The 20,801-nt window shown below is 42.5% G+C and overlaps 1 protein-coding gene across 2 annotated transcripts in view; it reads left to right on the top strand.

Moving 5' to 3' along the window:
* Nucleotides 1-2,271: 2,271 nt before the first annotated feature.
* The window catches only part of DCAF1 (DDB1 and CUL4 associated factor 1), a 50,840-nt gene continuing 32,310 nt past the window's right edge, over nt 2,272-20,801 (top strand). For both annotated transcript variants that reach the window (XM_079795130.1, XM_079795129.1), the window contains exons 1-4: nt 2,272-2,404; nt 11,071-11,188; nt 16,769-16,845; nt 18,889-18,962. In XM_079795130.1, the coding sequence (XP_079651256.1) occupies nt 11,079-11,188; nt 16,769-16,845; nt 18,889-18,962 (261 nt within the window). In that variant the 5' untranslated portion in view covers nt 2,272-2,404; nt 11,071-11,078. The remainder of the gene's footprint in view (nt 2,405-11,070; nt 11,189-16,768; nt 16,846-18,888; nt 18,963-20,801) is intronic.

The following is a 20,801-nucleotide window of genomic DNA, read 5'->3' as shown; positions in this document are numbered from 1 at the left end:
TTCCCTTTCTGTCCAGGCTGGCGTCCCCAGGGCCCGGCAGCCCGAGCCTCTCCTTGATGGCTCCTGTGACCCCAGACCCTTGCAGGAGCTGTGCAGCCACCAGCAGAGTGGCAGTGGATGTGGGGCAGTTGGCCTCTCCTCCCGGCCCCAGGGAGTTGCAGGAGGAGGCACAGGGGTTGTGGTGGCACCAGGATGCGGATGGGCTAGTGGGAGTCCTGGGTCAGTGAGCCTGGAAGTAGGCAATGGGAGGGAAGGGGTGGTGAAAGGGTGGAGAGGGGGAAAGGACCTCCCTTGGGCCAGAGGACTTGGTGCTATTGGCTTTCCTACCCATGGGATGGCTACTCCTACCCCAGTGCATGGCCTTGCTTGGGGGTGAGGGCAGGTGGAGCACACCTGAGTCTGAAGCCCTTGGTGCTGGGGGGGATGGTGGTGGTGGTGGTACACAGGCAGGTGGAGGGTTGGAGGAACAGAGTCCAGAGATGTTTTTCCAAAGAGGTCAAGAAACCTCTTTCAAAAAAAAAAAGAGGAATATTTTCCCAGTGATTTGGAAGCGATATGCCAGATCAAGCTGGCCATGTGGGCCTGGGTTTTCTGTGGCTTTGTGCTTGTGTGTACTTACATGTGAAAATGTTGGCTGTGCAATGCACAGGTGTGAATACATGGATCTGGCATGCATGCCCGTCCTGTGAAATGTGTTAGTGAGCATGCTTGGAATGTTTGTGCAGTCCAGAAAATCTGGGTGCTGCCCTTTACCTATCTCAGGGTGGGGGGTCTGGGAGTGCCTGCAGGTGTATGGTTATATGTGTGGGGGGCTGTTGGCAGGGGTCCAGGGTAGACGTTACAGAGTAGAGATTCTGGAGGGAGCAGTTTCTAGACAGGTCCTGTGTAGCTCCTGCTCTGTTTCCCCAGTCCCCTGAACCCTGGTTTCTCCAAAACCCTTCCCTCCCTCCCATCACTGACTCGACCCCAGACTGGGATTCTGAAAGGGAACAGTGCCATCTGGTGGCAGGCTGAGGCTGTGCCAGGAACCGGTGAGCTGGACCCTGTGTTCCCACCAGGGCTCAGCCTTTCAGGACCCCAGCCAGTGTGGACGTCACCACTAGCAAAGGAAATCTAAGGCCTGAACGCTCCATTCTTATGCACTTGGGTTTATGGCCCAGGGAAATATGGCAGGAAAGTCAGTGGAAGGAGTGCTGGTGGACAGGCCTGGGAAAGTTACAACTCCAGCCCCTGGACCCAGGAACCTGGGCCCCATTCCTCTCTGCACGCAGACTTCTCACCTGTAGTGGCGGCTAACGGTATCTCTCTGCGGGGTGGTAGTGAAGGTTATATGGAAAAGTGTTGGTAGGACACCTGGCTCGGAGCTGAGCCTGCTGTAAAGTCCAAGGAAAGGATAGTGGCCACTATTGACACAGGCAAAGTTCCAGAAGCACAGAGAAGAGAGCTGCGTGTCATGGGAGGCGGAAGGGAAGCAGAGAGGAGCCACGTCGGTGGCACCGCCACCCCACATTCTAGAGTTTTGTGCTTGAGCAGCTGCTCCCAGTTACACACTTACGTAAAGGAGGGAGGCCTCTTTTCTGGAAAGAAGGGAATGGGGTGCAGTGGAGAATGGAATAAAGAGACTTCCCCCTCCTCCCCCCGCAATCCCCCCCCCCCCAGAAAAAAAAGAGACCCAGCAATCAGGCTAGCTTCTTTGTTGTTGTTGTTAGTGTTTTGTGTGTGTGATAAATATTTATTAATTCCACAGACTAGGCCTTGAACAGAAAGACAAAGAAAAAACAGAGCCTTCTGTTTAGTGGGGGCTGTGATTTCTGATGTGCTTGTGGGAAGTATTTTCTTAGATCCTGGTATGTTAATAATGGTGCAAATGGCAGAAGGGATCAAAAGCTCTGCCCAGTCACAGGGGGCGCGATAAGGTCCTGAGAAGGAAGCAAGCGTTTATACGGCTGGCTGGGAAGGACTCGAGTTCCTCCTCCTTTTTCGCTTCCGCCTTCTGAAGAAGCCAATCAGTACACGGCAGTTCGCGTGAAGCCTAAAACTACAAATCCCAGAAGTCAATACGCAGGGGCCGAGTGCGCACGCGCCAATTAAGACAGAAGGGCCCAGGCCCTAGAAGCGGAACTTCATTTCCCAGGCGGCTGCGGGGTCCGACCTGGTCCCGCCGCTCGCGCTCCCCCCCCCCCCCCCCCCCGCCTTCCCCCCTTAGCGAGCCTCGCGCCAAGTCGGGGAGGCGCGCGCGCGCGCGCACGAAGCACGTAGCGCGCCAGTGACGCATAATATGTGGGCCGCTCCTGAGCCTTGGTCGCGCTGTGTGTGTGTGAGGGAGAGTGCGGGACCTGAGGCGGTGTGTGTGAACTGTGGCCGCTGGCCGGGTCGGGGGGGAGCGGCGGAGCCGCCCGGGAAGGTGAGTGGGTTGGGGAGGGAGACGGGTCTCTGCGAGAAGCGCGAGGAGATGGGGCGCGTGGCCCGGCGGGCGGGAGAGTGGGCGCCGGGCTGGGGGAGGGGCGGCACCTGCCTGGGCCGCCGGCGGGAAGGGGGCGGGCCGGGCCGCCGGGGAGGCTGGGCCCCGGGCCTGACAGGACTTTTCCTCCTCCAGGTTCTGGGCTCGGGGGCGGGGCCTCCACGTTCTCCCCCTGGTCCGCGAAAGAGGCTCCGCGAGCGTAACTCTTCCGCCCCGAGTGGAGGGTAGGGGTGTGCCCGTCCCTACCTATAGGAGGGGCCCCCCTCATTCCCCTGGTCATCTCTTTCCTCCCAATCACCCAGTCTCCGTTCCGTACGGTCTGGGGGGCTCCATCTTCCCCTCCGTACGGCGGCCCCCTTCCCACACTGTCTCCGCCTCTAGCTCCAGTCACCTGGGCGGGCTTTCCCCTCCCTCGGCCGGGAGCTCCCTCCCCCTGCACCCGCCCGGCGGGGCGGAGCCTTCCGGGCACTCCTCCCACCCCCCACCCCCTGGTGGAGGGGGGCGGTGGGCCGAGTTGTGCAGGTCGGGCGGCGGGAGCCAGACCTCGGAATGCGGGCCACGCTGCCCGGGAACCCGTTTCCGTGGGTTACAGTCGTTTCCACCCGGGGTGTCACAGGCGCTTGCTGAATGCCGTCTTCTCGTCCTAGACGGCTTCCTCCTCTGGTCGCAGTGTTCGCACGCGGGCTTCGCAGTTGTTGAAGCAGTTCTGCAGCCTCAGTGGTAGCTCCGAGTCCCCAAGGACTGGTCCCTGTCCACATCACGCTGTTTTCCCCGCCTCTGCTTTTAGTGAAGTCTTTTAATTAGTCTACAAGTTTTAATGACGCTAGCAGCATCTTTCTGTTCTGAACGCTTTGTTCATGTAGAGTGAGAGGTTCATGGACAGTGTCGTCCTGTAATTTTCTGGTTTACTGGAGTTGACCTTTATGGTTTATATAAGCTTGTATGTTTAGGCTCTTTAGGAATCGATTTGCTTGAAGCTGTCAAGATTCGGGTTTTATATGTTTGGATGTTGAGCTAAAAGAGACTTGGGGTGGTGAACACACAATACGATATGCAGATGATACCTTATAGAATTGTACACCTGAAACCAAACCTGTGTACTTTTATTAACAACGTCACCCCAATAAATATAATAAAAAATTTTTAAAAAGCTAATAGAATGTGGGGAATATGTAGGAAATCATTTTAGAAAATTTTTTTTTCTGATTTTCTCTTCCCTATTTTATTTTATTTTATTTTATTTTTAAATACATCTTTATTGATTTCAGAGAGGAAGGGAGAGAGATAGAGAGTTAGAAACATTGATGAGAGAGAAACATCAATCAGCTGCCTTCCGCACACCTCCCACTGGGGATGTGCCCGTAACCAAGTTACATGCCCTTGACCAGAATCGAACCTGGGACCCTTCAGTCCACAGGCTGACGCTCTATCCACTGAGCCAAACCAGCCAGGGCAGGAAATCATTTTATGCTCAGAATCTCTCAAACAGTGGCAGAGCACAGTGTTTTACTGTTCCACCTATTCTTCAGTTGTTAAATTTAATAGAGGAGGAATCTGGTGGGATGAACCACATGTTAGCTTAGCTTGAAGTGATTGAAGTTGGTTTATTACTAATTTTCTTACGTTTTTTTTTAAAGGAGATGGTCATGGACAAGTAATAGAAAATTGTTATAGTGATTACATGTTTCATACTAACTATTGCGTAAATTTTACCTGAAGCTCCAAACTTTGATTTTTTTCCTCTCTCTCTTTTTTTAAATAGAGAAGAACGCTTTCAAATGTTTGTTTTAGGTTTGTAACCTTATGGGGTCTTTTCTTAAGATGGACCTTATTTTAGGCTTTGGGCAGTTTTGCGACTAGGCCATCTAGTATTGTGTATTAGAATAGGAGAGATTTTATGGTTCAATTAAAACGTTACAAAATAGCCCTGGCTGATGTTTCTCAGTGGTTGGAGCATCTGCCTGTGCAGGAAGGGTCTTGGGTTCTATTCCCCTGCTAGGCCCTGTACCTGGGTTGCAGGTTTAATTCCTGACCCAGGTGGGGGGCGCATGTGGGAGGCAACCAATCCACGACTCTCCTCTCCCCTCCTCCCCTCCCCTCCTTCTCTCTCTCTCTCTCTTTCTCTCTCTCTCATTAACAAAAACAGAAAGAAGTTACAAATTACTTGAAAAATGGTACAGCTAGGGTATTAATGTATGATGAAAATCTTTCTCCTACCTTTATTCTTTGTCAGTTACCTGCCACAAAAGTAATAGCTATTCTCCGTTTCTTGTGTATTCTTCCAGGGATATTTTATTTTAGGGATACACACACTCTTTGCTTTTCTCACTAGACTATATATATATATATATATATATATATATATATATATATATATTTTAAATATATTTTATTGATTTTTCACAGAGAGGAAGAGAGAGGGATAGAGAGCTAGAAACATCGATGAGAGAGAAACATTGATCAGCTGCCTCCTGCACACCCCCCACCGGGGATGTGCCCGCAACCAAGGCACATGCCCTTGACTGGAATCGAACCCGGGACCCTTGAGTCCGCAGGCCGACGCTCTATCCACTGAGCCAAACCGGTCTCGGCCACTAGACAATATATTTGAGAATTGGTCCAAATTAGGAAAGAAAATACTTCTTAATTTTTTCCAACTTTTTATTGTGAAAAATTTCAAACATTAAAAAGCTGAAAGAATAGTAAAATGAACACTTGTTTATCCATCCAGATTCAGTATTTTGCCATATTTTCTCTACATATGGGTCTGGTGTATATTTATTTTGTGAAACTATTTGAAAATGACTTGCAGACATACTACCCCTAAATACTTTGGCAGCCATCCTTTAAGGATAAGGACATTCTACATATTTTTGTAGGACTTTATATTATTCCTCGGATGGACAATATTATCACTTAACCCTCACAACAATATTTTCCATTTTATAGATATGGAAATTGAGACCTGGAGAAAAATAACTATCAAGATCTCACAATTATGTCTGTAGAGTTGGGATTGGATGCTTAAAATCCTTTTTTACCAAGTAACAATTGATTAGTTTTGAGGACCTCTCAGCCCATTTCATCATCTGTAAAAGAGGGGAGCGTGGTGTGATTTAGGAAATCATAAGTGAATTACTTAGCTAAATGTCTGCTCCATACTGATATTCAGCAGTTGGTAACTATTGTGTCACTATTGGACAGGCCATAAATTCTATACCACTTAAAGAACTCATTTTAAAACATGGTGAATTGAGAATAAAAAGAAAAAAAATCAAAGAAGAAAACAAAACAGAACATGGTGAATTGAATAAGGTACCTTGCACTGTCTTGTGCTTAACAAGATGGGTAAATATATATATATATATATATATATATATATATATATATATATATATATATATATATATTAATAGAAAGAGTGGAAGGGAGGGGGAGAGACAGAGAGAGAAACATTGATGTGAGAGAGACATTGGCTGGTTGCCTCCCACACGCACCCTGACCAGCCTGCAAGTTGACTGGATCAAGCCTGCAAGTTGACTGGAATTGAACCCGGGACCCTTCAGTCCGTAGGCCAATGCTCTATCCACTAAAGCAAACCAGCACAAGCATGTCAAACTTCGCTGCCACCAGCCACGAGTTTGACATGCTTGGGCTGGGGCTTCTATATATATAAAGGCTAAGTGACCAACTGTCCATCTGTCTGACCATCCATCCCACAGACCGGCCAGTACATATGACGCACACTGGCAATTTAAAAATGTTGACTCGCGCATACGTGATGCATATAAAGCTCTCGCTGGCGCCAATTGCATGTGTGTGCACGAATCCCTGCACTGGGCCACTAGTATAATATATTTTGTATTATTAGTCTTTCATTGATAGTAAAATGAATTGTTGACGTTGTTACTTTAATCTATTATCCTAGCTAATGAGGGAATATGCAAATTGACCATCACACCATCACAAAGATGGCGGCGCCCACAGCGGAGGTGGGGTTTCTGTGACACAAGATAGCTGCACCCACAGTGGAGGCCGAGTTCCCATAATGAGCCTTAACGAGCAATCGAGGGACCTGAGGCTGCATGGCGCTGGGCTGGGGCAGGGGACCTGAGGCTGTGCCCCCTGCCAGTGGGGCTTGACAAGGGACCTCAGTCCACACACCTTCCCCACCCCCCAGTGCCGTGCCGGGGGACCTGAGGCCGCGCCCCCCACCCCGGCGCGGCTTGACGGGGGACCTCAAGGGGAGCCCCCCAACCCAGTGCTGGCCCGGGGGGACCTCAGGCTGCGTCCCCCAACCCAGCGCTGGGGGACCTGAGGCTGCGCCCCCCTGCCCAGCGGGGCTTGACGGGGGACCTGAGGCTGTGCCCCCCAGCCCGGCGGGGCTGGACAAGGGTGGGACCGGCTGGGTCTGGATCTCACCCAATGGGGGTGGAGCCAGCTGGGTCTGGGTCTCGCATGATTTTGAGGCACCGCGGGTGGGTGGGGACTTGACTCAGGGTCCCGTGGCTCGCCCCAGACTCTGACAGGAGGAAGATTTTCGTATATATCTTACTAATTTTCTTTCATCTCTGATGCGTCTACTATAGAGAAAGGGCAAATAGCAATATCAAAATATTTCCTCTAATCCCCTTTTAATGTGCATGAATTTTGTACACCGGGCCACTAATAAGTTTATAATTTCCCTGGGCAAGTGGTTATTTCCAAAGTTACAACTATTCTCAGTCATAATTAATCAGAGTTTGAAAATGATACCAGAAGTATGTGTTTAAATTAAACTCTACAATATTAGTATTTTAATGCTCTTGAGTTGACCTTTATTAGAGGTAGTATTTTTTTTAAACTTTGCCTTTATGTGCTCATTAGGCTGATTGCTTGTTTTCCAAAAGGTATTCCCTTATAGAACTTTTTTTTCCATTAAAAAGATTATAAAATTCATATACCATAAATCAACCATTACCAATTTTAAAGTGCATATAATTCAGTGACATTTAGTATATTGAGTGTTGTGCAGCCATCACCTCTTTTAGTTTCAAGATATTTTCATCATTCCCCAAAGAAACTATATATACACATTAAGGAGTCATTTCCTATTTCCTCCATCCCCAACCTCCTGGCAACCACTAGGCAACTTTCTGTAGATGGAGTTACCTGTTCTGAATATTTCATATAAATAGAATCATACAGTATGTGACCTTTTGTGTCTGGCGTCTTTCATTTAGCGTATTGTTTTCAAGATTCATCCATAGCTATAACATGTATCAGTACTTCATTCCTTTCTGTGGCTGAATAATAGTGAATTTTATGGATATAACCACATTTTGTTTATCCATTCACTCATTGATGCACATCTGCAGTTGGTTCCACCTTTTTGCTAGTGTAAATATGCTGCTTTGAACATTTGTGTACAATGATTTGAATATCTATTTTCAATTTGTTTGGGTATATGCATTGGAGAGGAATCGCTGGGTCATATGGCAATTCTATGTTTAACATTTGTTTAATTTTTATTTGTGAAATTTATTTTATTTTAGCGAGAGAGGAAGGAAGAGAGGGGAGAGAGACACAGAGAGAGCAAGAAACATTGATTTGTTGTGCCCTGACAGGGAAATTTTTTTTTTAAGTGGAGTAATTTAAAAAAAAAATCTTTATTTTATTATATTTTACTCTGTTTTATTTCAGAGAGGGAGAGAGGGGTAGAAACATCAATGATGAGAGAGTATCATTGATGGCTGCCTCCTGCGCGCCCCCTACTGGGGACCGAGCCCCAAACCGGGCATGTTCCCTGACCGGAATCGAATCCGGGACCATTTAGTCCATGGCCTGACGCTCTATCCACTGAGCCAAACCGGCTAGGGCCTGATTGAGAATTAAACCATGATCTTCTGGTTCAAAGGTTGACACTCAAACACTGAGCCATGTTGGTCGGGCTGAAAGTGTTTTATTTATTTCATATTTGTATTGTTTACTACTAATATATAGCAATACAACTAATTTTTGTGTATTGACATTTGTACCCTGTAGCTGTGCTTTGCTAATTTGCTTGCTTAATAGTTTTTTGGTGGATTCTTTTAGGATTTTCTATATATAGGATGATATAATTTGTGAATAAAGATAATTTTACTTTTTCATTTCTCGGATGCCTTTTATTGCTTTTTCTTGATTAATTGCTCTGGCTAGAACTCCAGTACAATGTTTAATATGTGGTGCAAGTGGGCATCCTTGTCTTGTTTCTGATTTTAGAGGGAAAGCTTTCAGTATTTCAGCATTGAGTATAATGCTAGCTGTGGGTTTTTAAAAAATGCCCTTTACCATGTTGAGGAAGTTCTCTTCTGCTCCCAGTTTATTGTTTGTTTGTTGTTGGTTTGTTTGTTGTTTTTTTTTATCACAAAAGGGTGTTGGATTTTGCCTAGTGCTTTTTCTGTATCAATCAAATGATCATTTTTTCCTCCTTCATTCTGTTTGTGTATTATATTATACACATTATATATATTATAATGTGTGTGTATTATATTAATTGGTTTTCATATGTAGAGTCACCCTTGCATTTATGGAAGAAATCCCACTTGGTTATGGTATATAATCAATCCTCTTTATATGCTGCTGTATTCAGCTTGCTAATATTTTGTTGAGGATTTTTGCATTTATTCTCATAAAATATATTGGTCTTTAGTTTTCTTGTGATGTTTTATCTTTTTTGGTATGGGGCGATGCTGGCTTTGTGGAATAAATTAGGAAAAAATGGTGGCTCCTGTTCTGTTTTTTGGAAAGGATTTAAGGATTGATGTTATTCTGTAAATGTTTGGTTAAATTTTTGGTTCACCCAACCCCCTTGGCAAATACTTCTCAAGATTGTTAAGGTCATGAAAAACAAGGCAAGACTCAAAACTGACAGACCAGAGGACACTAGGGAAACGACAACTCATTGCCAGTGTAGTACACTGGGTGAGATCTTGGAACAAAAAATGGACATGAATGGAAAAACTGGAGAAATATGAATCATGTCTGGAGTTTAGTTAGTAGCAATGTACCAATGTTGGGTTTCTTAATTTTTGAGATTGTACCACTATAAGATAGGATGGTAACATTAGAGGAAACCGAACTGGGTGAGGAGTATGTAGGAGTTCTCTTTGCAACTTTTTTGTAAAGGTAAAATTCCAAGAAATTTATTTTTAAAAATGCATGTATAGTTAATAATTACAGTAAAAAATACAACTGGGGTTTTCTTAAGGTCAGAACTCTATATTTGTCGGTCATACCTGAGGTATTTCCTTTTGTAACTTTTAATTTAATCTTTTTGTTTTTGGAAATATTTGTTCTTTGGAATTATGAGTAACCCAGATGACATGAATCACTACTACTAGAACTGTCTCTACATTATTAAAATGCTAATGTTTACTTTTTAGATACTTTTACATACTTCTTTTGGCCTTATGGTGGATATCTTTAGAAAAGTGAACAGTAATCCTAGATCAGCTAGTAATCCCTTTCTGGTGTGAAACTTTTTATAAAACGGTTGCTATTTCAGTGAAAATAATACATTTTGCATGGCAGGAGCTGACATTTTGAACCTAAAACTACCTTGGCCAATAAGTTGATCTAAACATTTGGGTCTCATTCCTGTTTGGAGCCTCTTGTAAACCTTTCTTCCCAGTGTAGGTATGTCTCATGCAGCTTCTCCAAGGCCTGTCTCAGCTCCTTGTCCTTGTATAACCCCCTGGCTGACCACTCAACCCAGCAACCTCCTTCCAGGAAATCGCCTGCGAGAGAGGTTAGGAAGCCTGAAGGACAAACGGGCTTATAATACTCCTTCCCAGCTTTCATGTTGGTAATGATACCCACTTTGTTAAGACTTAAACAGGGAAATGTTTATTTTTCATAGAACTTTCCTCCGAAGACTTATAAAAGAGCAAAACATTTTGGGGAGTTGCTTTTGCTACATTTTGTATTTTATTATTTTTATTTATATTTATTTAAATATATTTTTATTGATTTCAGAGAGGAAAGGGGAGAGAGAGAGAGAGAAACATCAATGATGAGAATCATCGATTGACTGCCTCCTGCACGCCCCCTATTGAGGTTCAAGCCTGCAAACTGGGCATGTGCCCTTGACCGGAATCGAACCTAGGACCCTTCAGTCTTCAGGCTGATGCTCTATCCACTGAGCCAAACCAGCTAGGGCTACATTTTGTATTTTAAAAAATGTGGTCTCCAAGTTTTGGAGCTCAGCTGTCCAGACCTGGGATCATTTATGTATACACACTTTAAGGGGTGAAAGCGGCCATAGCTTTTGTCTGATTCTCAGGGAGTTTCCTGATCCCAGAAAGTTTAAGAATCATGATTTCAGTCCGTTTCTCTGTCTGATTTGACATTGAGTGAACTGAAGCTGAGAGAGGTGACGACTTGCTCATCATGACTTGAGTGATTATCCAGGCTCCCAATCCCACATTTCTCACTGGATCACAATTAAAAATTTTCTAAAGGGTTAACATTTTCATGCTTTTAATTATTTCCTATGCTTGTTTCTTCCTTTTCTTTTCCCTCACTTTCCTTTTTGTGGGAAGTATGTCAGGTTTATTTGTCTTTATTATTATTTTTTGCTTCCTTAGGCCAAGCCATGACTACGGTAGCAGTACATGTGGACTCTAAAGCTGAGCTCACCACCCTGCTGGAGCAGTGGGAGAAGGAACATGGCAGTGGGCAGGACATGGTACCTATTCTTACCAGGTATGAACAATTAGTTTTTTATTGTTTTTATTTTATCGATTTTTTATAGAGAGGAAGGGAGAGGGATAGAGAGAAACATCGATGAGAGAAAACATTGATCAGCTGCCTCCCGCACACCTCCTACTGGGGACGTTCCTGCAACCAGGGCACATGCCCCTGACCGGAATTGAACCTGGGACCCTTCAGTCCGCAGGCCAACGCTCTATCCACTGAGCCAAACCGGTTAGGGCGAACAATTAATTAAAAAAAAAATTACTTTTTAAAGAAGGAAAACTTGTAGAATAGTATAATTTTAGATACTGTACCACTATAAGGAGAGATAGGAACATTTCACCTTAACTGTGAATTCTGAATCCATTTATTTCCCTTTTAAAACTAGTCTTTATCTCCCTACTTCTTGAAGCTCTTTACATTCCTTTTTTTAAAATTTAATTAAAAAATTTATCTTTATTGTTGAAAGTATTACAGATGTCCCCCCTTTTTTTCCCATTGACCCCCTCCACTCCACACCCGCCCCTTCCACACCTCCACCACACTATTGTCTATGTCCATAGGTTATGCATATATGCATATCAATTCCTGGTTAATCTCTCCCCCCTCCCATCCCTCCTTAAGTTTCTTACCTTTCCTCTCAGGCCTTTTATTCTCATTCTCCTCTGTAAGTTCTTCTGCCTGTGTTTTTTTTTCTCTCCTGTTAATCGATTTCAGAAAGGAAGGGAGAGGGAGAGAGAAACATCAATGATGAGTGAGAATCACTGATCGGCTGCCTCCTGCACGCACCCTACTGGGGATTGAACCTCCTGGTTCATAAGTTGACGCTCAACCACTGAGCCATGCCAGCCGGGCCTCTTCTGCGTGTGTTTTAAGTCCGGGGCTTTGTTTGTGGTTTTCTTTTCCATTCACGTAAGTATTCTACCGAGATAGTTTCATCTCCGTCCATGATTTAAAACATTATTCCTATGTTAGCTTTCAAATCTCTGTTTTTACTTCAGACCCCTCTTTTTTAAATTTCAGATACATTTCTCAGCTGTTCGTTTCACACATCTTTACCTGTGTATTGCACAGACATCTAAAACATACCATGTCCAAAGTAGAGCTTATAGTCTTCATCCTTCCTCCCTCCTGTTCACAGCTTATTCCATGCCTTGGTGTAAATGGTTTTAAACTAAAAAACTGAAAACCATCCTCTTTAGTGTATTCCTCTACCAGCACAATTGAGTCATCAAGCTCTGAGGATTCTGCTTCCTCCTCTTCACCATCCCATCACTGCTTTCTTCATTAGGTATCAGTTGGTTCTTGCTTGGCCCGTTAGGCAGTGTGTATTATCCCTTTGTCTCCAGTTTACCCTCTTCGAATACATCCTCCCCTTTGCTGAAAGATTCATCTTTCCATACTCACATCTGATTGTCATATCTCTATTCCTGATTCTTCCCTGGTTCCTGTTTTCCTATACAATAAAATATAAGCATCTTATTTTTATTTTCTAAATTGATTTCAGAGAGGGGGGGGGGAGTAAAGGGAAAGAGAGAGAGAGAAACATTGATTTGTTGTTCCACTTATTTATGCAGTCATTGGTTGATTCTTACATGTGCTCTACCAGAGATCAAAGCTGCAACCTTGGCATATTGGGACGACGCTCTAACCCAGGGGTCCTCAAACTTTTTAAACAGGGGGCCAGTTCACTGTCCCTCAGACCGTTAGAGGGCCGGACTATAGTTTAAAAAAAACTATGAACAAATTCCTATGCACACTGCATATATCTTATTTTGAAGTAAAAAAACAAAACGGCAAAAACACCTGCATGTGGCCCGCGGACTGTAGTTTGAGGACGCCTGCTCTAACCAATTGACCTAACGGCCAGGGCTAAAATGTAAATTTTTAGAGTGGTTTATGAGGCCACTTATATTTGGCCCCCACCTCCTTTTTCTGCCTCAGAGTGTTAGTTTCCTTAGTTTCCTTCAGTAAGGAGTAGTACCATATTTTCTAATGTCTGGTGTATCAGGACTACGCTCTAATCAACTGAGCCACCTGGCCAGGGCCAGTGATCTATTTTTTAGGGATAAAGAAAACTGATCTTATGAAAGTTTAAACAGAGATAAATGCATTTGTTCATAATTGCTCTGATACATGGGGAACATGTGAAAGTACTTTTTTTTTTTTTTTTAAGGATAGTTGTTGACTGGTGGAAAGGGGGTTTAATTTGTAGATGCATTGGAGATTAAGAACTAATCACAAGATACTTGAAATGCAGCCACAGTGAATTAAAGGATCTAAGTATTGTGCAGTTAATATGTGGATTATTGATGTAACTGAAAGAAGGAGAGAATCATAAATGGGGATCATGTTAGCAGTGGATTCCCTTAATTGCTCTAAAAATTTTATCAAACACATGTACTCAAAAAAATACTCAAATGTTTTATTTTCAAGGCTATTTCACGTTTATCGTTATTGACCATCGTTGTCACTATGCTAAGTTATTCAGCAATGCAAAACCTAAAATAGAGGGTCCTGTCTTCAAGGTGCTAACTTCTGTGAAGCAACTAATGGATAAGAAACAATGCAGAGTAGTACAAAATAAGTGCTAAATCTGGCACTTACTTTCGTAAATATTGGAAGTATTGAAAGTATTGTTCATAAATATAGTTGAGGTTATGAGAATGGAAAGAACTTGAATGAGTCAGCTTCTTTTATTCACTCAACAAATATTTGAAGACCTTTTGTGTGTCAGAACTCAATGAGACACTTCTCTGAATCTCAACTTCCTCATTTGTTACTAAAAGTATCACAGCGTTACATTGTTAAAAGAAAGCCATCCTCAGAGCTACTTGGGAAAGCCTGCATAGGCAGACGTGGAAATCTAAGGTTAGAATCCTGGTTTTAACTCCGATTCCAGTGGGCTTTCCAGTACAGTTTCCTTGGAAAAGGGATTTGAAAGATAGTAGAATATAGCTTGATGAAAAGCAGAGAAATAGGTTTTCTAGAAAATGTGAAAAAGGTGACTGAAAAAGGCATTGAGGAGAGAAGGGACTGGGGCATGTTTTGTAGCAGAGAGGAAATGGGCCCCACCAGAGTGGAGGGTGAATAGAGGGCTGGAATGGAAAATTGTGTGGAGTAAAATCCTAAAAAGATCTTCAAGGTTAGAGGGGAGTTTAAGGACAGTAGGATGAATTCAAAAGTATAGTTTATTTTAGATAGGGGCAACTTCCACCACCCTCCAGATTGTGGGTCTGTTAGTTCACTGGATATTTCTTGAAGTCCCTTCCTGTTTTTTTCACCCGCTCCTCAACTGGCTGCGGGTTTGGGTATTTGGTATATTCCATGAGAAGCAAATGAGCCCTGGCTGTGTAGATTGGTTGGTTAGAGTGTTGTCCAAGTACGCCAAGGTTGCCGGTTCTATTCCAGGTCAGGCCACATACAAGAAGCAACCAACGAATGCATAAACAAGTGGAACAAATCGATGTTCCCTCCCTCCCCCGCTCACCCCCCCCCCCCCCGCCCCGTCCTCTCTTTAAAATCAATACATAAATTTTTTTTTTAAAAGGAAGAAGCAGGAAATGAATTACAGGCCTACTTAATCTTTTATTGACCACTACTTTTTTATGCTCTTTTGGCAGTTTTCCTAAGAAAAATGTACCGCTGTTTATAACTTTAATTGATTTTATTATTTATGTTATTTTATTTATTATATCAAGCCTTTGACTTGATTCTGTAAAAAGGGCCTGGCATTGGGCCAAGCTGTGTGAGCTTAATCCGCATTATTGAAATATAATTTATATATTGTAAAGTACTTTGCTTGATGGATTTTTTTACTTGTAAAACCATCACCCAGATCAAGTTATAGAATTTGCATAGCACCTCCAGAAGGCTCCCTCCTGCCCTATGCCAGTCAGTATCTACCTTAAGTTATTTTCTGTTTGTTTTTGATTCTCATTTTTAATAGTAACAACACCTAAATAGCTCTCACATATCAGGCTTTGTTCTAAGCAGAGTACATCTATTAACTTAAACCTCCAGGAATAGGTACTGTTACCATCATTTTACAGAGGAGGCACAGACAGGTTAAGTGATTGGACACACAGTTAATGAAGGTTTGAGCCCTGGCAGTCTGGCTCCAAATCCTTGTTTTTAATTTCTGCCGTGCTACATTGCTTATTTCAACTGGAGATTCTAGTAGGTCTTATGTAATTTTACATATATTTTGTGTAATTGCCTTTTGTGGCAAAGATAATTTTCAGTTTCAAGGGAAAGGTAGAAAAAGTAGAAATAATTCTGAGGCTTGATGGGGAAAAATATACTAGAGTGGGTAAGAATTTTTGCAGGGAGCTTAACCCTAAGACTAGGAAGTATGGTTTTGTGGAAATGAAACATAAAGGAGAGTTTGAGTTAGGACAGCATCTGGATATTGGAGGGTGGGACAACCTTGTATTTGATTGTCATTATAGTAGATTACAATGTCAGTCTTACTTAGGGTTCTCTTGCCTTAGCCCGTTTGATTCAGTGTATAGAGTATCATCGGCCTACAGACTGGAGGGTCCCGGGTTTGATTCCGGTCAAGGGCACATGCCCAGGTTGCGGGCTGGATCCCCAGTAAGGGGCGTGCAGGATGCAGCCAATCAATGATTCTCTCTCTCGCTCCCTCTCCGAAATCAATAAAAATATGTATTTTTAAAAAGTGATTTTTCTTGTTTCAAAAAGAATGCATGAATACAAAGGGACTCTCTCTTTCGCTCACTCTTGCTTTCCCACTGTCTCTCTCTCTCTCTCATATCGATATAAGATTAAAAAAACACACATATTCTGTGAAAGTAGCCAGATATAAAAAGAGTGTATGGATTCTGTTTATATGAAACTGTGGAATAGGCAAAACTAACCTATAGTAAGAGAGAGAAGATGAGTGGCTGCTTGGGCGCATGGGTGGGAGCTTACGTGGGGGAAGAATGTTGTAGGCTGAGGCAACAGCACAAGAAAGGCCCTGAAGCAGTAATGAACTTGGACTCTGAAAATCAGAGAAGGCCATGTTACTGCAGCTTAGTGAAAGAGGAGTGGAGGAGAAGTGGTCAGAGATGCAGACAGAATCTAGATTATTCTAAGCCATGATAGTATTCAGTTATTGCTGTTAAGTCATTGGAAGTTGGAAGGTGAATTGTCAGGTCAAGCATTGAAGCAAAAAAGCGAGACCAGTGCAAGCAGTCCAGGCAGTTGATGATGGTGGTCTGGACAAGGATTGGAATGGTCAAGATTTGGAGAAATAATTGAAGTCAAGAGATATTTTGAAGGTAGGACTAACAGGAATTGTGGGGGATGAGGAAAGAACGAGGGTTTTAATGATGACTCCTAGGTTTTTGGCTTCTGAGGGAATGACAGTGGAAATGTCTGCTATTTTTTGAGACAGGAAAGGGGAAAGGAATGATTTTGGGAGTAGAAATTGTTTTATAAGATGGTTGTTTAGATCTCTGTTTATCAGAAAAATACCCTTTTCTTAACTTTTTGCTTTTATTTACACTTTGTTGACTATTGTAGGTGGTGGCACATGTTTTTATATGCTTGTCTAGAGTTGACCCTGTCTTCCCTTTGTGCTAGGATGTCTGAATTGATTGAAAAAGAAACTGAAGAATATCGTAAGGGGGATCCAGACCCATTTGATGATCGACATCCTGGTGAGACCTGTGTTCTCCTAAATGTGGCTCTAATTTCCTTACAAAAGAAAATTGCTTTTAGAAAATATTTTTCAATTGAAATAACATATTTCATGCTAAGTTTTAAGACCTAATATTTGTTAAAATATTGTTCAAGGCGGGAGCAGTAAGGAAAAATAAATTTCTGGGAAAATGGAAATTATTTATAATATTTACACATCAAATAAATGTGGGTATACCTTACTGACTCATTTGGTGTGATTACAGAGCCTTAAAAAGAGAAAAATATTTTCTCTTTCTGACTTTTAAACCAAAAAATGTCTGTGCCTTGACGTTTCTAGCAATGCTAACTTTTCTTTCCCTGATGGGGGATGTAATTGAGAATGCATTCAGTGCCTAGCTTTCCTTATGAAGTTGATACTTGGAGCCTTGAATAATAAACAGATTTCTTGATGTTTGCTTTAGTGTTTGGACAGCTAAAATATGCCCTGTCATGATTTGGCTTTATTTTGGGCTGATTTAATTAGAGTCATGACAACCTAGCCTGCTTTGGCATGGAATTTGCTATATGGAACTTGAGACTGCTATTGCATGTTCTCTCTAAGGTGGATAAGCAGTGGGCAAAGCTTAAGTCATGTAGGGGCCTACACTGCACTAGACTTTCTCTCTCAAGAGCCAGAGCTTTGTGGAGAGAAGAGTCTGAAATTTAGAATATGGAGAGAAAGTAAAAATGAATGGGAGTTACAAAATAAGAACATTATATATCCACCTGAATGTTGCAGGGTTTATTTCTATTTCTTAGACATTTGTTCTCAAAAGTAAGTTAGGCATTTCAGATCGAGTGTCCAGTTGTTTATGGGATGTTACCTGCTGCCCTGTCCTAGACATCCCCACTTGTGACTTCAGAGGACTTATTTACTGTTTAACCCACATTTTCAGTAAGGCAACCAGAGTACGAAGTATGAAAGTAAATGTGAAATAAGAATTTTAGCTAATGTATGGCATTATGAAAAGAACTAAAAAGAGAGATAATCATGCTTAGTGATACTGCCTTAGAAAGGATGAAATGGTAACGAGGTAGAAGGGAGAGACAGAAAGATTTGCTTTTTTCCAGCAGAAATGTAAAGACAATTTTTTTCTCCCTACCTCTCACATTAAGCAATATTTGTCATTAACCCTAATTTCTATTAATAAATATAAGGGTCTTAGTTCCATCATTTCTAAACATAGAAAGTTGGGAATCTGAGGTCTTCATTTGTTTTTATGATACTCTTCTCTAACTTTTCTTTTTTGTGAATTACTTTGGGATACTAATTACAGCTTGGGAAAAACTTCATATCAGCAACTTACATCTTTTTTCATCCTTTGACTAAATTTTTCACTCTAATGTTTTGAAAAGAAAACTAAAGATAGATAGTATCTCTTTTAAAAACAAACCTCTCCAACCATTAACTATTTTACCTTTAGGCTGAGTGTTGAGTAGATCTTAGGTTCTAAGTTTCCTTTCTTTCCCCAGGGGCTCAGAATTCAAAGCCAAGGTTACTGTGTCTTTAGAGTTGATTGCTTAGTGGGATTCCCACCCCTACCCCAGCCTGGGATGGCTGCAGGTTTGAGGACACATCCCTCCTGCTGTTGGCATTGTCGTTGAAAGGGGGACTGGATTTGAAGCCTGCCTTTCCCAGACCACCCATCAAAAGAAGTGTTTCCTACCTTTCTGTGGCTGGGAAGTCAGGGTTTTTCTTTGTTTTAGACTCCTTTCTGATTCTTATGTATACATTTTGTATGTATTTGTAGATCTTGTGTACATTTAACATTGCTGGCCTGGTCTAGTGCTCATTTAATTCAGCATTTCTATGTAGGCAATAACCTGGGAGATGTGACTGAGTTTTATATTGTCACTTTTAAGAAATCTAATTTATCAAGGAATCTTTCTTTGTTTCTATTTCTTTTTGTTTGGTATTTTAATAGTATTTATAACAACCGGGGTGCCATTACAGAGGTCTAAGTTGCTTGACGGGGATGTCTTACTTATTCCTTTGTTTGTTCCCCCTCTTCTTTTGGTAGGTCGAGCTGATCCAGAGTGTATGCTGGGCCATCTGCTGAGAATACTCTTCAAGAATGATGATTTCATGAATGCAGTAGGTTTGCTTTTTACTTTTCTCCAGATTATCAACAGTTGATGCTGTACATTAGTGCTTTTTTCTAAATAGTTTACTTTCTCCTGAGGCCTTGACAAAGGTGGGAATAGAGTAGATAGGTTTTTAATTTGGTATTGGTTCAGTGAAATGAGAGGAATCATGGCCTCATTCTTACCAAAGTCCCAGGTATTTTCTCAAGGTGTGTACTTTGTTCAGTTGAATATTGGTGAGGGCTCCCAAGGCACCTGTGTTTATCTTTGGACAAGATGATTTTGAGTTTGGGAATATAGGAGTCCTCTTGGGTTCCACAATAGAAAAATAAGAGGGATGTATGTGGCATGATTCTGCATTGACACTGCAGTGTGTTCATTGGGAATATGGATGGAAAGAAACGTGCCTTCTCTAACTCAGGACTATTGAGGGGAAATACACACATACACTGGACTATTGACAGGGGAAATACACACATGCGCATCTCACTCACAGCTCCCTAACATAGTAATTGTCCAATAACTTGTGGCTGTTTTTGGAGGCAGAATGGCATGATGCTTGAGAACATGGGCTTTGTCCCGTGGAGAGGATCCATGTTTTGAGTTTAATGCATCTCCACCATTTACTGATCTTGAGGCAACTTAAGCTTCTCCAGGCTTTATTTTCCTAATCTGTAAGACAGGGGATGATAGTTCTTACCGTAAAAGGTTTTTGTAATCCTCGAATGAAATTTAGCATGAAAAGTACTTAGCACAGAACCTGGTTCATGAGAGCTCAGTAAGTATTAGCTATTATTATCTATAATATATTAACTTCCCAATTTATTTCTCTATTATCAATGTATCTTCTCAGCTTCAGATCACTTCCAGCTGCTTTCCAGACAGTCCCACTTGAATATCCCCCACGGACACCTTGAATTCCACGTGTCTAATTGTTTGGTCCACAGTCTGTTTTTTTGTTCTCTAGCTCAGTAATGGTGTCCTTGTCTAGCCAGCTAGAAGTTATCCTTTATTCCTCCAAACTCTCTAATTCAGTGGTCTTATCATTCCTCCTCCTTAGCCTTCACAAATCTCTCCACTTCTTTCTGCCCTTGTTGCCAGACGTAGGTTTAGTCACTACCATCTCTCACTGGTTAATTCAATAGCCTCTTAACTGGTTTCTCTTGGTTGTCCTCATCCAACCCATTCTTTTTTTTTAAAAAAATATATTTTATTGATTTTCTACAGAGAGGAAGGGAGAGGGATAGAGAGTTAGAAACATTGATGAGAGAGAAACATCGATCAGCTGCCTCCTGGACACCTCCCACTGGGGATGTGCCTGCAACCAAGGTACATGCCCTTGACCGGAATCGAACCTGGGACCTTTCAGTCCGCAGGCCGACGCTCTATCCACTGAGCCAAACCGGTTACGGCACAACCCATTCTTTTTTAAAATATATATATTTTATTGATTTTTTACAAAGAGGAAGGGAGAGGGATAGAGAGTTAGAAACATCGATGAGAGAGTAGCATCGATCAGCTGCCTCCTGCACACCCCCTACTGGGGATGTGCCTGCAACCAAGGTACATGCCCTTGACCGGAATCGAACCTGGGACCCTTCAATCTCCAGGCCGACGCTCTATCCAGTGAGCCAAACTGGCTAGGGCCCAACCCATTCTTCACTTTAGAGTCCAGAAATCTGTCTAAATTGCAAAAGTTATCATGGTACCCTCTTGCTTAAAATACACGAGTGGTTTCCTGTTGCCCTTAAGATAAATCTTAAATTTTTTAGTTTTGTTATATATAACCAATCTATCTCTGGCCTTGGTTCTCTCAATTTTCAGTTCTTGCACATTGGCCCTCTCCTCT

Source organism: Cnephaeus nilssonii, assembly GCF_951640355.1.
Source record: "Cnephaeus nilssonii genome assembly, chromosome: 17".
NCBI classification, from domain to species: domain Eukaryota; kingdom Metazoa; phylum Chordata; class Mammalia; order Chiroptera; family Vespertilionidae; genus Cnephaeus; species Cnephaeus nilssonii.
The sequence above is the reverse complement of the archived record's forward strand: the minus strand, read 5'-3'. Positions and strand labels throughout refer to the sequence as shown.